Source organism: Carettochelys insculpta, chromosome 4 (genome assembly GCF_033958435.1).
Source record: "Carettochelys insculpta isolate YL-2023 chromosome 4, ASM3395843v1, whole genome shotgun sequence".
NCBI lineage: Eukaryota > Metazoa > Chordata > Testudines > Carettochelyidae > Carettochelys > Carettochelys insculpta.
Genome location: NC_134140.1, coordinates 15,602,452 through 15,622,356, shown reverse-complemented (window position 1 = coordinate 15,622,356; position 19,905 = coordinate 15,602,452). Strand labels below are relative to the sequence as shown.

The window sequence follows — 19,905 nt, the reverse complement described above, 5'->3', positions numbered from 1 at the left end:
TGGTTTGACTTAGAGTCTGAGGGTATACGGCCTACATCCAGTTTGAAGTTTTGCAGAGTTAAAACTGCTTCAAGTTATTTTTGTTTAGTTTCCTTTTATACCTTTGGTCTGAGTCTGTTATTTCACTGATACCAATGTTAAACAGGTATAACTCAATTACAGTCCGTGGAGTTACATTGGCATAAATGAAAGTGGAATCAGTCCCCATATGTATTTTCTAATAATCCCCTTTTGGAGGAAACCTTATTTTAAAAAGTGGTTTTCTATTGCTTTAGCAGTTCAGGATTTTGTAGCAGTAGTGGTGAGCCTGTAGCAGTAGTGGTGAGCCTGTTCCACTCCTACATCTGGGATCATAGGCCATTGTTGACCATTCACCTGTGTCCCCTTTCCTTGGCAATCTGTTTCAGTTCTGACCAGGTATATCCTGTCTTTTTAGTGTCTGCCATCAGTTTTTGGTGAACTCCCAAGATTGCGTTGTCTGGAAAGTGCCTGTAAACATGATGATGTCTTACTCGTCTCTCTATGTTTATTCAGAGACATATTTGCTGTCTAAGAGAAAAAAAAATTATTAGTTCTGTGTTAGTGTTGCAAACCTATTAGAGAGACAAGGTGTATGAGGTAACATGTTTTATTGGAACAGCTTCTGGTGGCTGGAGAGACAATCTTTCCAGCTTACAAGGGGCTCTACTGACTTATCTATCAGCTTGTTCATCATCAGTAGTTTTGGTGCCAGAGTTCCAGGAGCAGTATCTTTATTTCTGGTGAGGAGGCAAGAGCCAAAAAGAATCCAACATGTCTCTCAAACCCAGGTTAGGTTTGCTGGACTGGTGGTTCAGCAAAGAAAAAAAAAATGTTTTAGCTGTGAAATGACCACAGTTGATAAGAAGGACAATAAACCTGACATCTCCAAAATTATTAATTTTATAATTCCTTTCAACATTTAATTGTACTTTATTACACTGTGGGTTACGCATCCATATAGCAGGAGTGATTCTGCAAATTATTTTACTTCAAATGCATGGCAGATTTTTAGGCGAATTTACTGCGTGGGCTTTTGGTGATGTTTCCGTTAAAAAGAGTCGGTAATTGCCAGGCTAGTGGATGTAACTTTGTGGCATTAAATTATGTATTTGTGTGGTATTCATGTCCGATGTCATGCACTAGCGCAGAGGTGGCCAGCCTTTTTTCATCGGGGGACACGTGGCAATTTTTTACATGTTCCAGGGGTGAACACAAAATAGCCCCAAATCTACCCCCACAACCCTAGGCTTAACCCTTCTCAACCCCAAACTTACCTCCAGGATTAACCTACCTCAGATGTGCACCACCACTGCTACCTCCAGCTGCTCCTTTGCCACCATGGCCACCGTCGCCTCAGCACAGCTGCGTGGCTCCCCCGGCTTTCCTACTCCCTTCCCCCCACCTGCAGCTTGGGCGGCTCCTTGCCCTGCTGCGTTGAAATAATGGAATTCAATTTAATTGGTTTAACAGGTAGATCCCTGCCCCTGCCCTACTGGCTGTTAAACCAATTAAATTGAGTTCCATTATTTGTGTGTGGCAGACAGGGAGCTGGAAGAGGAGTCAGCAGCAGCATCCGAAGTCTCAAATGGCTCCTTAAAGAGCCACATACAGCTCTGGAGCTGCTGTTTGTTGACCCTGTGCCCCACAGCTGGCTATCAAAAAGTTACTGCTGCCAGCTTTGCAGGCCAGATGAAAAGGTTACGTGGCCTGGATCCTGGCTGGTGGACCATGTGTTTGGTCACTCCTGCACTAGCACATAGTATATTTATAAGAAAATACTGCCAATATCAAGGATAACACATGGTCCCTTATGGATAGTACAAATAATTGTTAAACTGTTCTAGATACATGGCTCGAAAAGAGCCAAAAAGAAAAGTTCTTCATTTTGTTTTAAGCATATTTAATTTTTGAAGCAGATCCAAGTATATGTGTATTGAAATGACTGCTGAAATTCTTGGTGTTATATGCCAGAAATATCATTAAATAGAATTCAGCTGCCTTACCAAGAAGGAGAACCACAGTAACTGATAATGAGAATTGATATTCTTGGTCCTTTCTTGAGAATGGTTTTCAAGAGCTTCTCCTCCGCAGAGCACCTTTGTTGGTAGAGGCCTTGCCATCTCTCCTGTTCTCCTGATAACTCGGTGCTACTCCATTTTCTTTTCCCATGCCGTTGATGGACTGACTTTTGTCACATCACCTCTCCTCTGTCAAGATGTTGGACAGCCATGTCCTCCTTTCTCGTTGGTCACTAAATAACAAGTAGGATGTCTTCATCTCACCCTCCTGTTTGGGAGAAAGACACCTACGTGTGGCTGCTCTTAACATGGAGGACTCTTGCACTGCAGCCACCACGTGATTAGTGATGGTTATATGGCTCAGGTCCAGTGGCAGGGGATCCATGACAATTAGGAGTTTCCTTTCCGCTGTGGCCTTCATCTGCCTTCATAGTTGTCATAATATTACCGTTGCTGTCCTCTGCCTGTTCTGCCATTGAGGACTTTTAGAAACTCCATAGGAATGACCAGTTTCTTGGGAAGGCAGTGGGACCAAGCAGATTTAGATGATGACTAGTTATGAAAGGGTTGGTAAAAATCCATTTCCTTCCTGCTCAAAGTTTGCAAGAGTCTGCTTCTGTTTGCTTTTGAAAAGATGCTGAAAATACCTAGTAACATTTAAACTGAAGCCAAGAGTTATTTTAGATGCCTCTGAAGGGATTTCATGTTGTCTTAAAAAGCATGAGTATAGGAATAATTGGCAGCAGTAGTAAGTGGATTAAATTTTGCTGACTTTCATATTTTTTTCGTCAAAGGTAAAACTTCTTGCGCAAGTAAATGGCTTAAATATGAAACCATATCGTAAGACTAAACTGTGTATTTACAGTATGATCTGAGCAAGGGGCATCAAGTAGACTATCCCAGGAAGACACCGGAGAATAAATTGTCACTTTGACTCGCCAGTGGTTCACTCACTCCTGTTCCCCACTTCAGCTTCAGTGGGGAAGTAGTCCACTGTTGTATGGGTCAGTGATAGATCCTCCTTCACAGCTGGTCGGTTCTTTTAGCCAGCAGCTTTTTGCAGGAAAGCCAGGGCTTCACCTATGGTTCTCCTCTCATTTGCACAATACACAGAGTAGCAGTCCTACGGAGGCCGCTTCACAGAATCACAGAGCTGGAAGGGACCTCAGGAGGTCATCTAGTCCAGCCCCCTGTTTCAAGCAGGATCAACCCCCACTAAGTCATTCCAGCCAGGACCTTATCCAGCCAGGACTTAAAAACCTCAAGGGATGGAGAATCCACCACCTCTCTAGGCAACGCATTCCAATGCTTCACCACCCGCCTGGTGAAGTAGTTTTTCCTAATATCTAACCCACACCTCTCCCTCTTCAACTTCAGACCATTACTCCTTGTTCTGCCATCTGCCACCACTGAGAACAGTTTCTCACCCTCCTTTTTAGAGCTTCCCTTCAGGAAGCTGAAGGCTGCTATTAAATCACCCCTCAGTCTTCTCTTCTGTAAACTAAACAAGCCCAAATCCCTCAGCTTATCCTCATAGGTCTTGTGCTCCAGACCCTTAATCATTTTTGTTGCCCTTCGCTGAACCTGCTCCAGCATATCCACATCCCTTTTATACTGGGGTGGGGGGGGCAAAACTGGACACAATATTCCAGATGTGGCCTCACCAGTGCCGAATAAAGAGGAATAACTGCTTCTCTAGACATGCTCAAAATGCTGCTCCTAATGCACCCTAGTATGCCGTTAGCCTTCTTGGCTACAAGGGCACACTGTTTCCTCATATCCAGTCTTTCATCCACCATAACCATAGGTCCCTTTCCATCATACTGCTGCTGAGCCAGTCAGTCCCCAGCCTGTAACAGTGCTTGGGATTCTTCCACCCCAGGGCAGGACTCTGTACTTCTGCTTATTGAACCGCATCAGATTTCTTTTGGCCCAGTCCTCCAATTTATCCAGGTCCCTCTGAATTCTCTCGCTTGCTCAACCCTTTCCCCTCCTCCTCTCCCCCGCCCTGCATTCTCTGGAAACAAGTAACCTGTACAGCAGACATGGGAGGAACTCTTACACCCCTTGCTCTCTTACTCTAGTTTTTAAGGCTAATAATTATTTGGCAAAGGCAGGGGCTATAAAACTCATCCTACAACAAAAGCATAAAAATTACAGTGGTTACATTAGGAATTTCAAGACAGTTTAAGTTGTAGTAGACTGCTTCAGTTGCTTGTATTGTAAGGAGAAAAAACTACAATACTCCCTCCCCCTGGTATTCATTTTTTCTTGTCTCTTTGAAAGATTCATTTTCCAATAAATGCAATAACTTAATATTACTGAAGATTCCAGGAATCTTCCTTCAATTAGGTTTGCACGCTTGTAATTTCTGTGCCATGAAAAAGATACTCAAAGCAGTTTCTTCATTTTTTTTTCGTTTCATTTCTAGCACCTTGGTATCTTAAAAGGAAGCCTGCATCCTTCTTAACTCATTCTTTCCCCCACAGCTCACTATGCTTATTTCTTTGATGTCATACTGTTATTCCTAAGTGCCACTGTTGGCTTTGTTTTAAGGGGGAAAAACTAGTACAGATTGAACCTCTCTAATCCAGCACACTGTCATTTGGCAACATCCATAGTCCAGCATGATTAGTTTGCTGGATGACCACTTATCATGAGTGTGGGAAGTTTCCCGTGGCCCCAAAAGTTTGTTTACAGCTACCAGTCTTGGCTCTCAGTGTTCTGTGCTGTTATTTAGCTCTAATTTACCCCAAATGTCTTCTAACAGCCCAGTAAGCAGTGGAAGTGTTGGTAATACAGTTGGACAATATTGACCTCCTGTAGTCCAGGAAATTCTCTCATCTGGCACCAGTCAGATCTCAAGGGTGCTGGAGTAGAGAGGTTCAGCCTGTACTGATACATTTTTTCTGACAAATTTCACAGAAGAATTTTATTAAATTTTTAAAAATGAACTTGTTAGGACAGCATTAGGAATTTTTGCACTGGACCTTTGTCAAATCAATGATTGCATTCATCATTTTTCAGTGTGATCTGAGTCTTGGAAAATCGTTACATGTAAATATAAAATGATTGCTCAGTGAACTGAATGCATGTTACATTATTCTACAAGTTTCACTGCCATAGTCCTGCAGAATATTTTTGTTATGGTATTTTGAGATTCCCAAGGCGTAGAATGCACGTTAGGTCAGGTGTCGGAGACATTCCTCAGCAGAGCTACAAGGGCTTGTCTTTAGCAAACAACAGCATTTTTTCTTTGTTGTTTTCAGCCTTTTACAGATGAGGGCCTAGGATCTTGATCCTGCTCTAGTATTTTTACTAAACAACCTCAGAATGTAGCAGCACAAACCTATCAAGAGATGGCTTCCCAGCACTTTCTTGCTTTCTTTATTTTATTGTGTACTGCTAAGAATGTCTGTTTCTAATATACTGGCTCTTATCTTTTGAAATCTTTATTTGACATCACACAAATGTAGAGGTTAACTTTAATTTGGTTTTGAAAAATGCGTTTTCTTGAGGTATAAATAATTCTTCTCTACTTTATTGCAGGCATTCGACCTCCGATCATGAATGGGCCCATGCACCCACGCCCTTTGGTAGCTTTGCTGGATGGCAGGGATTGTACAGTAGAAATGCCTATTCTGAAGGATGTAGCCACAGTGGCATTTTGTGATGCCCAGTCCACGCAAGAAATTCATGAAAAGGTAAAACATTTCAGTCATGCTCCTGGTTGGCAAATATAACCTAAGCATTGCTATAGGTGTAAGAGAACATGTAATTTATCTGGCAAGTTACAGTATCTGTGTTAACAGTTGAAAAGTCATCTAACTTTGTCGGGAGTTAGGCAAACTTCATATAGAGGGCAAACAGAGAGAGAAAATATCTTTTATTCTAGCACAGTGAAGTACAGTCCTCGCCACTATGCCTTGGATGGGACGTTGGCCTTGTGTTCACCTTCTATATGTAGTAGAAATTCATTCACAGAATTACAGTAAGTATTTTCAAGAACAGCAAGAAGTCCTGTGGCACCTTATAGAATAACAGATATTTTGGAGCGTAAGCTTTTGTGGGCAAAGACCCACTTCATCAGATGCATGTATGGCTATTAGAGCATATAAACTGAGAATTTACAAAGCAATAAAGATTCCCTTCTCAGCAATGGGTGCTTCATTCACTAAGAACTTACATTGCAGTAAAAATTGCTGACACAACAAATTTTAGCAAAAGGTTTATTAGTAAGCAAATCAGTTGCTCTTCTGATTCAGACATTTCTATCAGCCACTTAACTGGACTCCCTCACTTGTTAAGAAACCTGTAAAACAGCTCTGGGTCCCGTGAGTTTTGAGTTGAGGCTTTCCAGGTTTCTTAGGAGACATCTCGATAGTCCTTTTCCCTGGTTAATCTAGGGTTCCCAGCTGGCTTCTATGTCTCTATCCCCTCTTGGGCGTCAGGTGTCATGGTGAGGCCTGCTCCTCACCCTGCCGTTTTCCAGGGAAGGAGAACCTCTCGCTCCTGTATTTCAGGAGCAGTCAGATGGGAAAAATCCTGCTACACTTGCTGCTCACTAATAGACCATGGCTTCAGATGCCCAATGTCACCAACTTGTGAATTAAAGAAGCCTTGTATTTCCACTACCACAACTCAGTGCTGTGTGTAATGAGCATTATAGCGGAGAACTAGATAAGGAGACAGGCAGGCCTGCTGACAGGAATTCCAGGCCCCAAGACAGCACAATCAGTGGATCCTCTGTTCCCCACCTTTTAAAGTCACAAGTCCCCCTCTAATGCCAATGGAAACCCCTACTGCCCTGGTTGGTTGTAGCCCCATCCTCCCACCTGCCTGGAGGTGCTCTCCCCACCTTCTTTCTCCTCTCTGCCACCTCCCCAGCCCAGCTCTGCCCCCCTACAGCGTTCTTGTGCTCAGCTCCGTCTCTTCCCCTCTCTGTCCCTCAACGCTTCTGCCCCTCCCCCTTGCTCATTTCCTTTCTCCCAGCTGTCCCTGCCTACCTCTGCCCTGATCCTGTGCTCTTTTCCATTCCCAGTCATCTCAGTCCCTCTCCCCTCTCACCCCCCCGGACCTTTGCTCTCCACAGTCCCATGCCCCGATCTGCCACAGAGCTCAGCTCCTTCCTTCTCTTCCCAGCCTGCCTCCCCTCCATTGCCATCCTGGCTCTCCCCTCCCCACTCACTCACATAGTTACAACCTCTGCACCTCCCCTCGCCCTGCAGTTTTGCTGCTCTGAGCTCTGGGGCTCCCTGCAGTCCTATCACACTGCTACAGCAGTGCTATTAAAAGGGTCTGGGGGCTGGGCTGGGCTGGGCTGGAGCAGCCCCAGGCTCACTTTGCCCCCCCACACCCTGTTGGTGGGCCTGGAGACAGGGATTCACTCCAGAAGGATGTCTTACCCTGTCATCCCTTGAAGGTCAGAAGGAGGTATAGTGTCAGGCTAGTGCTGACTCAGGTATTAACTTGATGGACAGGCCAGATGGGCACAACAAACAAGTGTCTCCAGGTCTGCTATAGTGAGTGGTGTCTCCCCATGCAGATTGAGCTGTATTTGGCTGAGTATGACCCAGATGTTTGGAATTTAGTCTATGTGTTGAGTGGAGGTAATGTTCTTGCTCTTCTGCAAATACATTATTGGTCTTCTCCCTGTCTAATTATTGTAACATTTAGGCATGTGAAAGTCAGTGACTCTTCTCAGACGCTGAACAGAAACTGTATCTGAGCAATCAACTCTATATACTCAACATTCTTCAAAATATGGCAGTGTTTAAACTTTTAAAAGGCAAGCATTTATATGTGTCAAAAGACCTAATTTTTCCTCAGATGGCTGCATGTTAAAGGTACCTATTGGAAGTACAAACAATAATAATTTCCTTTTAATTAAGTGAATTACTCTTATATATATTTTTTTTTTGCAATGCCGTTCTGGTATAATCAACCCACTGTTGCACTCCTCGTGTGTATCAACCAGATTTTTGTCCAAAAATAATTTGTTTTAAACTCTAGAAAGTTATAATTCATAGAGAAACGCTTGATGATAGCCTTAAACCTACTGATACTAACAGTTTTGCTGCTATAGAAAGAGAAATCTAAAGGATTTTTTTGCGTCTTATCAACAGTGCAGTCTTGTATTCCTCATTCTTATCATGTTTAAAGGAAATGTTCTTTTTTTCTGTTGTGGAAATGCTCAATGGAGGAATGGTTCTATACTCAAAAACTATACATAGTTCCTCTGTGGCTATCTTTGCTGTCGATTCTTGGACTTCCTGTCTAACTTTTAAAAGTCATTGTACAACAGTCCACTGTTGTTGGAACCATTATCAAAAATTATCTTAACGATTGTTTTCCTGCAGTATCAATGTTGTCTTAGTTCCTTTAACTCAGTTTCCACTGATTCGTTTTTGTTTGCTTGTTTATTTTGAGATATAATGTAATCTTAATATGGAGAAAAGAAAGTAGAAAAAAATAAATCCCTCACACTAAAACAGGGACACTTTTCTCAGAGTCCTGTATGCAATATGCATTTGATTTCCCAGAGAGTAGACGCCTCTCTAAATATATATATATAAATATATAAATATATATATAATATATATACATTTGTGCTTCTGGGAGGCTTATCTTTTAATAAAAGATTATAAATTATACGTTAGGGATCCAAGCTGGTGACTTTTTAGTCCTGACCAAGAAGTCATTCTTCATTTTTCAACTTATTTCACTGGTCATTGGATTAGGTTCTTAGTACTCTCTTTCTATGTTTATGCAGAATCAACAGTGTTTTGGAAGATATCTGACTTCTTGGTGATTTAAGGGACAATATCAATATAAATATGTCCCAAAATTGAGTTTTTGTAATAAATATTGGTTTTTCAACAATTATAACATTTCATGAACGCATAAGACAAACAGGTTATAATTACTTTTACTTCCCATTAGAACACATACATTTTTCTCTGTGGTATTTGCAGTTCAGATATTTCAGCAAGGCGTAAGTACCTACAAATGTAATTGACTAAAAACTACTACAGTAGAAACAAATGTGAGATTTACTACTCTGTCGTCTTTGGATGGTTTGAGAGAAATGTAGAAAAATAAAACATCATAAATATTAAAAGGTCATAAACATTAAAGTTGTATTTAAGGGTCTAAGATATTAATTGTAAAATCTGTAAGACTATTTCTTACTCCACACAGACATTCTTTCTCTCTCTCTCTTTCTCTCTCTTTAAATCTGACAATGTTCGGGGGGAATTCTGTTTTGTGTTCTGCACAAAGTGCACTGAAATTTATATTACTTTACATTGCCCTCAAAAATTGCTCTAAGCTCCTCCTTTTATCTCCTACGTTAGGCTGTCTTCATAGAAAGAAAGTTAATGTGGATAATAGCTGGATCCAATTTATAAGAAGCTAGGTGCTGATGGGATGAGCAAAGAACATAAGTTTTCTTTAGTTTTGGTTTTTTTCTAGGTAAGAGCAGTCCATCCTTCAGGTGGATATGATTGTTTACATTGGCCCTGCAGCCTTCATATCTTCAAGTATTTTCTTAACTGAAATCTAATAGTGAAATCATGGACCTGTAATGCCCTTAATTTCTCCACACTAGAAAGTCTCCTACCCAATAAAAACACCTCAGAAGAAATTAATATAATTTGTATAAATTGTTAGACTGATCACCCTTCATAGAAATATCAGATGTGTTTGTTCTAATCAGGCTGTGTCTACAGTGCAAAAATAACTTCAACGTTGCCTACTTTGAAGTAGAACTTCGAAGCAGAGCAGCTGCACACACCCTACACACCCAGGAATGGAGTAAGGACTTCGAAGTTGGGCTCCCTACTTTGAAGTGAAGGGAAAATGTGTGTAGACTCTCCACTGGCTACTTTGATGTGGTGCCTAACTTGGAAGTTAGTTCCTTCTATAGACGCACCCTCAGTGATCCAGAAGTAATGAGCATTTAGAAGTTCAAAATTGTAGTTAAAAGGGACATTTGTTTCAAATTATAGCTTCAAAGAACACTTCAGTGGCAGAGATGTGATGAAAACCATTGACCTTTTGGTGAAATCTGATGGAGAGGTCAGAGTACACATTTTTGTTTTCTAGCGCTCTAGGATTACAGGGTGAAGTTATGTAACATCCAAATTTGTAGTTCCATCAGAACAGTGAAATTAATTGCATCCCTTCCTAAGAATGCAATGCTGTGAGGTATTCAGTGTCTTTTATTTCCTTTATTTTCAGTGGGACATGAAGGCACTCAGCACCTCTGAGTCTCATGCTCCAAAATAACAAGAAGTCTTGTGGCACCTTATAGACTAACATATTTTGGAGCATAAGCTTTCGTGGGCAAAGACCCGCTTCATCAGATGCATCTGATGAAGCGGGTCTTTGCCCACAAAAGCTTGTGCTCCAAAATATCTATTAGTCTGTAAGGTGCCACAAGACTTCTTGTTGTTCTCGAAGCTACAGACTAACATGGCTACCTCTCTGATACATGCTCCAAAATGTACATATTATTACTTTTATTACTTACATAGCACCATATTTGTTCATGATGCTTTCTTTGCAAGTAAAAATACTTGTTTCAGAATGTTTAAAAACTAAATTTACACACAACGTTAGAGTGGAGTTAATGTTGTCTGTGTAGTTTACGTCTTAAATATTACACAATGTTTTGATATTCCCATTTTTAAAAGCAATCCCTTAAAATAAAGAAAATCACCAGGTGATTTGTTGACGGGTTCAGTAATTGTTTTATGCTTTAAATGCAGCTTTCTGGCCATACTAACAACTATCTCTCTGCACCACTAAATTAATCTGGTGTTCAATTATATATCTTTCACATCTGTCATCTACTATAGTGTGATACTAAACAAGTATTTACAGCAAACCATTTTAGGATAGTAAGGAAAGGATGTATGAGGGAGAGATGATAGAAACCCAGGAAAAGGGAGTAATTTACTGGCCTTAAAAAGCATTTTTGTCACTGAAAAACAGAACTTTTGTTTCTGTTTCATACATTTCTTGTTTGAAAGATACATGAGGTCTGCTATAAGAGTAGTTTAGAGATCAAAGGCGTAACAGTGTGAGGGAAGATTTTAGAGCAGATAATGAGGGAGATGCAGTTAGATTGGAGGGAAGCCTGCATGTGGGGAAAGCAGGATGTTAATAAGAAACTGTGGGCAAACATTACCACTCCTTAGCCCTTCTCCTGTAATTTCCCGTACCTTAAGGCTGTCTAGAGAGTTTTGTCAACAGAAGGGGCCTTCTGTCAACATAACTGAGGGAGCGTCTATATGCACAAAGCATTTTGTTGACAGAGTCTCCACAGAACTCTGCATTTGCCTTGACAGTGTTATCCCTCAAAAATTGGAGGAATAACGCTTTTGTCAACAGAAGCGCAGTGTAGACGCTTCTGTTGACAGAGGGCTTCCCGATGCTGGACAGCCATTAGCAGAGCTGCCATTCCGCTTTCTGTCACCAGAGGGCAGTGTCGTCTGGCAGTTCTCTGTCGACAGAGCAAGTTGTCTGTAGATGCAACGTGCCGACAGAGGTTCTGTCGAGATTTCTCTGTTGACAGTAACTGAGGTCGATAGATGCTTCTAGTGTAGACGTAGCCTGTCTAGGAAACAGCTCTCAAACCAGAGACAAGTTTCAAATCTAGTAGTTTTCAGCTGTGATAATTGAAAATAGTTCTTCTGTAGGGCTTCTCTTGGACAGAATGCTTCAAATAATCTAAGTAATCCTCACACCACTGTATGAGGTTGGTGAGTATTATCACTCCCACTTTACAGATGAAACTCAAGTACAGAATTTAAATGACAGAAGTGTGTGAGCTGGTTTTAGAGCTCTGCTCCTGATACTTCATCTCATGTTCTTAATGGTGGGCTACCAAAGTCAAAGGTTGCTAGTTTGGAGAAACAGGTAGGATAGTGAGGTAGAGAGGGCTTCACATCTCTTACAAATATGCCTCAAGTATCACTACTAACTGACTGTGCATTGGCTGTGATGTGAGGCTAGAAAATGCATTACAATTTGTTCAGAGATTATGAATATAAATGGCAGAAAAGCGCAATGGAATTTTCTGTTTCAGTTTTTACCCCATGTTCACTAACCATCATGGATCACTACTCCTGGGAAGACAAGCAACCAGCATGTTTAAATGTTGATTTCAGAGTTGCATGTCATTGTAAATGTTGAGTTTTCTCACCAATACAATGAACAAAGTCTTGTCTAAACAATGACTTTGTGAAGTTAAGCAGCATGTTTTTGCCAAAGGCAGTGTGTTTTTCAAACCAAGTAATATGGAATGTGTGATAATTGGGATTTACATTTCTTGCATCCAATTAAGGAGACTCAGTTCATTCACACTCAGATGTAGAAGTGCTTTTAAGCCATTGCTCATGTACAAATCTGTAACAGAACTTGCATTGCTCTTCTTCACTTTAACTGTTCCATTTCTTTGCACAGTGAAAAATATGCCTTTAAAGAGGTCTCTACTCTCACGAAATCATCCCAGTGTTTCTAAACGTACAAAATGTAATGCTGCCCCATGTGTATTTGACTAAGATCTCATTAAACTACAGGTTGAACCTCTCTAGTCTGGCACACACTCATCTGGCAACATCCGTAATCCAGCATAATTTTAGTTAGCTGAATGTCCGTGGATCATGGGGGTGGCCAACTTTCCCATGGTCCCATGAAGTTTGTTTACAGCTATGAGTCCTGGCTCTCAGTATTCTGTGCTGTTGTTTATCTCTGATTTACCCTTAAATGACTTGTAAAAGTCCAGTAAGTAGTGGAAGTGTTGGCAATGCTGCTAGACAGTACTGATTTCCAGGGGTGTGTCTGATGGTCTCATCTGGCAGCAGTCAGATCCCAAGGGTGCCGGCCTGGAGAGGTTCAACCTGTACCAATTCTTCTCACTTGCTGGAATAGGTAATTTCACTGAATAGTATTTGTGGTGTTACCCCAAAGTACTTTGGGCTTGGTTATCCAAATAGAGAGGTGTCCAGAGGTTCCTCCAAAACAGTGCTGAGTGGTCTAGGAAGGAGGGAAGGATGTTCAGAAATTCAGATAGTCTTCCCGTTTCTCCTCTCTTTTCTTCCATGCACAAAAGACTTCATTGCTCAGATTCTTATGATTCAGGCTCATGAAATATCGTACTTCTTCACAGCTGCATTGTACCTCCTTTTTAACCTGTTCCTTCTCCCAGTTCCAAGATCACCACTTTCCCATTCGGCTTGTCATTAATACCCTGTTCCTGGCACATATGACACTTCTGAGTCTTGTCTTACCATTCACTGTCACTATATCTCTTCTGGACAGGTTGTGCCTCCCTCATCCAGCATCCTCGGGACCTGACCTGTCCCGGACAAGGGCATTTGCCAGACAAAGGATGGTCTTCCTGCCCTCCCCAGCCTGCTGTCCCTCCCTGCTGGTGGCTCCGTGCCCTACTGGTCCCCCTGTCGTCCTCCCCCCCGCCCACCCCTGGCTGTATGTCAAGCATCTTGCTGCCTCCTTACCTCCAGCTTGGCCTTTGCTGGCCCCAATGCCAGAGGTGGCTGGGCTGCCAGTTGTTGACCGCAGCTGCCAGCGCTCCGGACAACGGTTCCAGGTCCAGTCATGGCCCCAGCCCAGGCCTGGGGTACCAGTTTCGGCCTCCTCTGGACTGTCGGTGGCAGCTCCAGCCCTTGGGGCACCAGCTTCAGCCCCAGCTGAGCTGCCAGCATGGCACTAGCCCCATAGCATGCAGCTCCAGAGCATCCTCAGGGCTAAGGGCTCTCTGGTCCTTCAACATCTATGGCCCTGCCAGACCACAGATATTGCCGGAACAGAAAATGCTGGTTTGGGGAGGGAGAACTGGTACCTGCTGGAAGAATTACAAAGCCAAACAGATCCTTAGTGCTTTTGTAGTGCCTAGAACTCCCTGAATTTTTCTTACTGATCTTGGGCCTCCCAAGCACCGTGGTATACTCTGCAGCTCAGATTGCCTTTTATAGTGGCAAAGGGAAGCCCAAAGAGCAAGTGAGAGAAGAAACTAGAAAAGCAATCTAGGCCAAGAGTAAAGAAAAGGAAATGGCCATCCCCACAAATGTTAAGGCCACAGAAGGCAGAGTGGGAGGACAAAAGTAAGGACTGATTAACCACATAGTCAAAACAAAGTTTATATTCTGGACCAGAGTTCAGTTCAAACTGCATACACTTTCTCACCTTTTTAAACAATGCAATGTAATATATCTTTAGAGAAGCCACTTAATTTTGGATTTTTTTGACTCACTGGACTGTAATGCTGAAAACCTCTGATTTTCCTTATAATGTGTGTACATAATTCACAGTAAAGTTAATGAGAGCTGCATGCTCCCTTGTTATGTGTATCCCATAACATATACAATCCAAGCATCAAAATCTTACTGAATTCAATTAGAAAGCAATTGTTAAATCTAACTGCTCCAGTCAAAATCACAAAATAAAGTCACTGGCGCAAAAACATTGTGTTTCTTAATAAGTTAAAAGTTGAAGAAGTTCAAAAGTTAACATGTTGTTGAATTCCATTCTGTAGAACTCATGAAATGATTTTCAATATAGAAATTTAAATTAAAATACACTATGAACGGTGTATGAGCTAAAATTATACCAAAGGAGAGCTTTTAGAGTTGAGCAAACTTTTAAAAAACATGCACAAAAATAGATTTTGCTAGTATTGTTCTACTGCACTGGTGAGTAACCTCTGATGCATGAGCTGTATGTGACCAGAGTTCTGTGTGTGGCTCTTGAGATATTTTATTTACCATTTCCCACATGCAGGGTTGCCAGATTCCTCTGGTTTCCATCTATCTAGGTTTTCCATGGCTGTGTCTACATGGTTAAACAGTTTCCCATCAGATCTGATCACACAAGATCTGATGGGAAACTGTTTAACCTTGCAAGGCTGAGAGCTAAGACTAAGGTGCGTGAAGTCCTCATCAGAAACATGCTGTTCGCAGATGATGCTGCTGTAGTGTCTCACACAGAAGACCAGCTTCAAAAACTGCTGGATCGGTTCTCCAAAGCGTGCAAGGACTTTGGGCTTACCATCAGCCTAAAGAAGACGAACGTACTCGGTCAAGATGTTGCTGAATCCCCATCAATCAGCATTGACAACTATACGTTAGAGGTTGTCCACGAGTACGTTTACCTCGGGTCCACCATCACTGACACCCTGTTGTTGGACACTGAGCTAAATAGGAGGATCGGAAAAGCGGCCACAGCTCTGTCCAGACTCAGCAAGAGAGTGTGGAATAACAACAAGCTGTACACTCACACCAAAATGCAAGTCTACAGAGCCTGCATCCTCAGCACCCTCCTTTATGGCAGCGAGACTTGGACCCTGTATGCCCGCCAGGAAAAGAGGCTGAACGTCTTCCACTTGCGCTGCCTCAGGCGCATCCTTGGAATATCATGGAAGGACAGAGTTACCAACACAGCCGTCCTTGAGCAAGCTGGAATCCCAACCATGCACACCCTCCTTAGGCAGCGTCGGCTCCGCTGGCTTGGCCACGTCCACAGGATGAACGATGGAAGGATTCCAAAAGACATCATGTATGGTGAGCTAGCCTCTGGCAAAAGACCCCCCGGACGCCCCCAGTTGCGTTACAAAGATGTCTGCAAGAGAGACCTCGGAGAGGTAGACATCGAGCTGGACAACTGGGAAGAACTAGCAGACGACAGCGGCAGATGGAGGCAGGGGTTACACAAGGGCCTTCAGAAGGGCGAGTTGAAGATCAGACAGCTAGCAGAGGAGAAGCGAGCGCACAGAAAGCACAATAAGGACTTGCCAGACACCCACTACATCTGCAAGAGATGCAGCAAGGACTGTCACTCTCGTGTGGGTCTTTATAGTCACAATAGACGCTGTAAATGAAGTCTTAAATTGAAACTTCAAAGGGCGCGATCCATTGTCTGTGCAGACTGAAGGATGCCTACTGGACTGGTCTATATGGGCACAAATCTTCGAAATAGCCATATTTCAAAGATTACTAATGAGGTGCTGAAATGAATATTCAGCGCCTCATTAGCATTAGGACACTTCTGGCCGCGGCGCTTTGAAAGACCTGCTTTGAAAGCGCGCTGCTCGGCGCGGCTATAGGGGAGTCCTTTTTGAAAGGACCCGCCCCTTTTGAAATCGCCTTATTCTGATCAGTGATTGGGATAAGAGGATTTTGAAAGGGGCCGGGGTCCTTTCGAAAAGGACCCCCGTGTAGCCGTGCCAAGCTGCGCGCTTTCAAAAGCAGGGCTTTTGAAACGCCGCAGCCGGAAGTGTCCTAATGAGGCGCTGAATATTCAATTCAGCAGCTCATTAGTAATCTTCAAAACGGCCATTAGCATGGCTGTGTCGAAGATTTGTGCCTGTGTAGACACACCCCATGTGAATAGAAGCATTTTAGCCCAATGTTGGCTTCTTCTCTTTGATTATACGTTGAAGCCATAACCTTGGATATGAAACACCATTGTTGTTTATTTTGGTAGCTCAGATACTGTAGTATAATTTTTCTGCAGGATTAAACACTAGAGCTATGTCTACAGTAGAGAGATGTCAACAAAACAAAACTAAAAATGCATTCTGTTGACATCTGTCAACAAAACTCGGCAGTTTCATCCACAGCCTTTTGCGTCTCCCCCATGAAGCAGAACGCCTTTCTCGACAGAATCTGTCGACTGAAAAGGCATATGAATCCTCCGGGGGGCCTGCTGTTGACAGACAGGGCTTTTGGCTCACCAGGCAGCTCTGTTTGCTGTGCTTCCAGTTGGCTGTTTTGTTAAGAGAGCAGCTGGGGAGTCAGGACTGCCCAGCTGCTCTCTGTCAACAGAGAGATTGATAGAGTGATCTGCTTTTGTGTGTGGCCGCAATCTGCTGACAGAGGTTTTGTCAGAAGATATCTTCCAACACTAACTTCTGTTAACAGATTGTTGTAGTGTAGACGTAGCATAGGTGCGTATGAGCTGAGTGGTAGCTCATAAATACTTTACAAGTTAGCAAATCAGGAAACTGTGATTATTTTTTTAATGGGGAAGTATAAGTTGTTTTATTTTGAAATCTGTCGTATTTTAATGTGTTATGTTAGTTGGTTGGAAGCCACCCTCCAGTCCATAGGGAGGGCTTGGAATCAGCCTTCATATCTGTACCAAAGAGGAACCTCTGATTTTGTTGCATTGGGGAATCTTCCATAACCTCTGTATTACTGGGTGAATTTGCACCTTGGGAATGATCCAAAACCCACTGATTTTCATGGAAGCCTCTGAATTAACTTCTTTGAGCTTTGAATCGGGCCCCTAAGACTTTTAACAGTTATAAGCAAAATTCAACAAATCTAGTCAGATTAGATAAACTGGTGTTATGGATACATCCCTACAGAAGTGATTCCTAAACTCTAGCCACAGTCACATTTGTGTGTGCCAGTATTGCAGATTGTGTTAAGATCTGTGCACTAGTGCGCACCGCCAGCATCTTACCAGAACTTGCATACTGTAGAAGGTCGCATCTCTCGAAAGTACCATGTGTGAGGTTTGTGGGTCTCTGTATCTGGCAGGGCGGAAGACTACAGCCCCTTGTTCCACTCTCTCATGGAGTGACTCTCTCCAGGGGAATCAGTGAGGGTCTCTGGGCTCTAGCCTGTGGCTTGGTTGAGCAGCAGAAAGTCTCTCTGTCTCACAGTCTCAGTCAGGGTGAGGCAGCCAACTGTTGGTGTTGTAGTTCAGTGGGGGAATTCGCTCCCAAGCAGGAGCAATAGCCAGTGCTTCTTGCATCCTTGGTCCAGTGGGCAGCAGACCTGTCCAAGCCTCCTGCTCTGTTGTGGGAGAGAGCCACCCCTGAGGGATGGGGTAGCTGTAGTAGGGGGATGCCAGGCCTTCCCGCTCCACTGCATCCCAGCCCAGGCCCTATCAGTAGCAGAGTTGCCTGGAATACTCTGACCAGTTTACCAGCAGTTTGCAGCTGAACCCTGTTTTTGGCTTTCCTGGGCTGCTGCTTAGCCTCCCAGTCCAGAAATACCTTGGTTCTGGGGTTGTCCTCTGCCTCCCCAGGGAGACTGCAAGAGACAGCCCTAGCAACTCTCTGATGCTGCCGGTATCCAGCAGCTCTGACCATAATGCTCAGTCTCCGGCACAGCAGCAGTCTCCATCTGTTACTAGCTGCAGCACCTGTAGACAGATGTCCCTCTCCTCTAGCAACTATTCCTACACTGAGTTAGCGGGTTGGCCTTTTATAGTCCTACTTCCTGTTCGAGGCTTCTGCTTCCATCAGGGCAGCTGTGGGCATCCCTGTTCAGCCCACCAGGAGTGGGCGAGTCTCTCCCTGGCTGGAAGACCTGAAGACCATGTCCCATTGCTTCACCATCTTGCAGACAACTTTGAGTCAGTGATGTAGTTGGTTTTCAGCAACTATCTCACTGTTCCTTTCATTACTATGCCTAACAATGAATCACAGGTGCCTAAAAAATGCGTGTGATTATTTTTATTATAGCCTCTCTTTTCCACCTCTCTCTGGGTTTTATTTTTAAGACAATGCTCAATGTGGTGTTGTCAGTGACATTCATAGCATAATGAACCTTCCAGAGAAGATGTTTTCAATCCAGCTTTCATTTCCAATCAATTGTGTTTAAATGTCAAGTAATTCTAGATTTATTAACAGAAAACACAAGTGAATCTATGCATAGCAAATGGGTAGCTTGAGAAGAATTTACTTAAAAACAAAGGGCTTTTTCTGTTGTAAACACTAGAGAAAGTGTTACTAAGAGAAAAGTGTGCTTGCTGACTGTGATGGAAGATTATAGTGATGAAGCAGTTCCGTGTAGTATCGGTATGATCTGGGATTGGAGCAATGCTTTAATTTAGGCAAACTATTTTTTTTTAAAAACTGCCATAGAAATAGAGAGTTTACATCTTTACTGTGTTGTAAACCTGAAAGCATAAAGGCAGATTTTCTTTTACTGTTATATGTAACATACCATGTGTTTCTGTGTGTGGGGGGGAGGTGTAAATATACATACAGTTTGAACTCACTGCAACAGTGGTGGGGCCTAAGCTAGTGCCACTAATCAACAGAAATCAGAGAACATAAGCTTGGATCCTTACAACATTGTTATATCATTAGGTGAATGGATTGTTGACTAAAACACACTGCAGAGACCTATATTTGAGATTAGCATTGGGAAACTGAAGACATAAAAAGGCAACACAGACTAACACGTTGTGTGTGTGTGTGTGTGTGTGAGAGAGAGAGAGAGAGAGAGAGAGAGAGAGAGAGATCGATCAGTCAGGTCCTGTTTGCATGGGTAATTCTTGATGCTTTATGTAAGGTTAATTTTATTCAGAGGTATTTCACTGTTGTCCAGGGATGTGGGAAGAAGGGCAGGAGACACTGGATGGCTTCAAGTGGGCTGCATATTAATTCTTAAATACCTGGGAGTAGCCGGCAGATGTAAGTGTACAGTGCAGGCAATTCTGTAATCACTTCAGTAAACACCAGGGGACTTCTGTCAGCCATCTCCCTTTCCCACCTTCATCCCCAGCCAACCTGCAGTTGGGACCTTATCATCCCTCTTCCTGCCTCTCCTGATTGAGGAGGATGAGAGTTAATAGGGAGTATAGAGGGAGAGGTTGGTTCCCTGCTATACTAGTCATAGGTGTCATTTCTGCACCTTTAAAGAATACCACTTTTAAATCCTCAGGAATCCTTTGTTTGATTTCATCCTTGTGTTCCATCCCTCTGGAGTACCTGCACAGGGTAACTGCCCCATGTTTATATAATGAGTTGTGACGTCGTAGTCCAATTCCTATTTTGTATTTACTCCACTAAGCCTCCTGAGCCTGCTGTGGAGATGGCAAG

General features: G+C 42.9%; 1 protein-coding gene across 9 annotated transcripts in view; it reads left to right on the top strand.

Moving 5' to 3' along the window:
* The window catches only part of CTBP1 (C-terminal binding protein 1), a 413,413-nt gene that overhangs the window by 356,872 nt on the left and 36,636 nt on the right, over nt 1–19,905 (top strand). For all 9 annotated transcript variants that reach the window (XM_074992299.1, XM_074992298.1, XM_074992302.1 and 6 more), the window contains one exon: nt 5,589–5,743. In XM_074992299.1, coding sequence (XP_074848400.1) covers nt 5,589–5,743 — 155 coding nt within the window. The remainder of the gene's footprint in view (nt 1–5,588; nt 5,744–19,905) is intronic.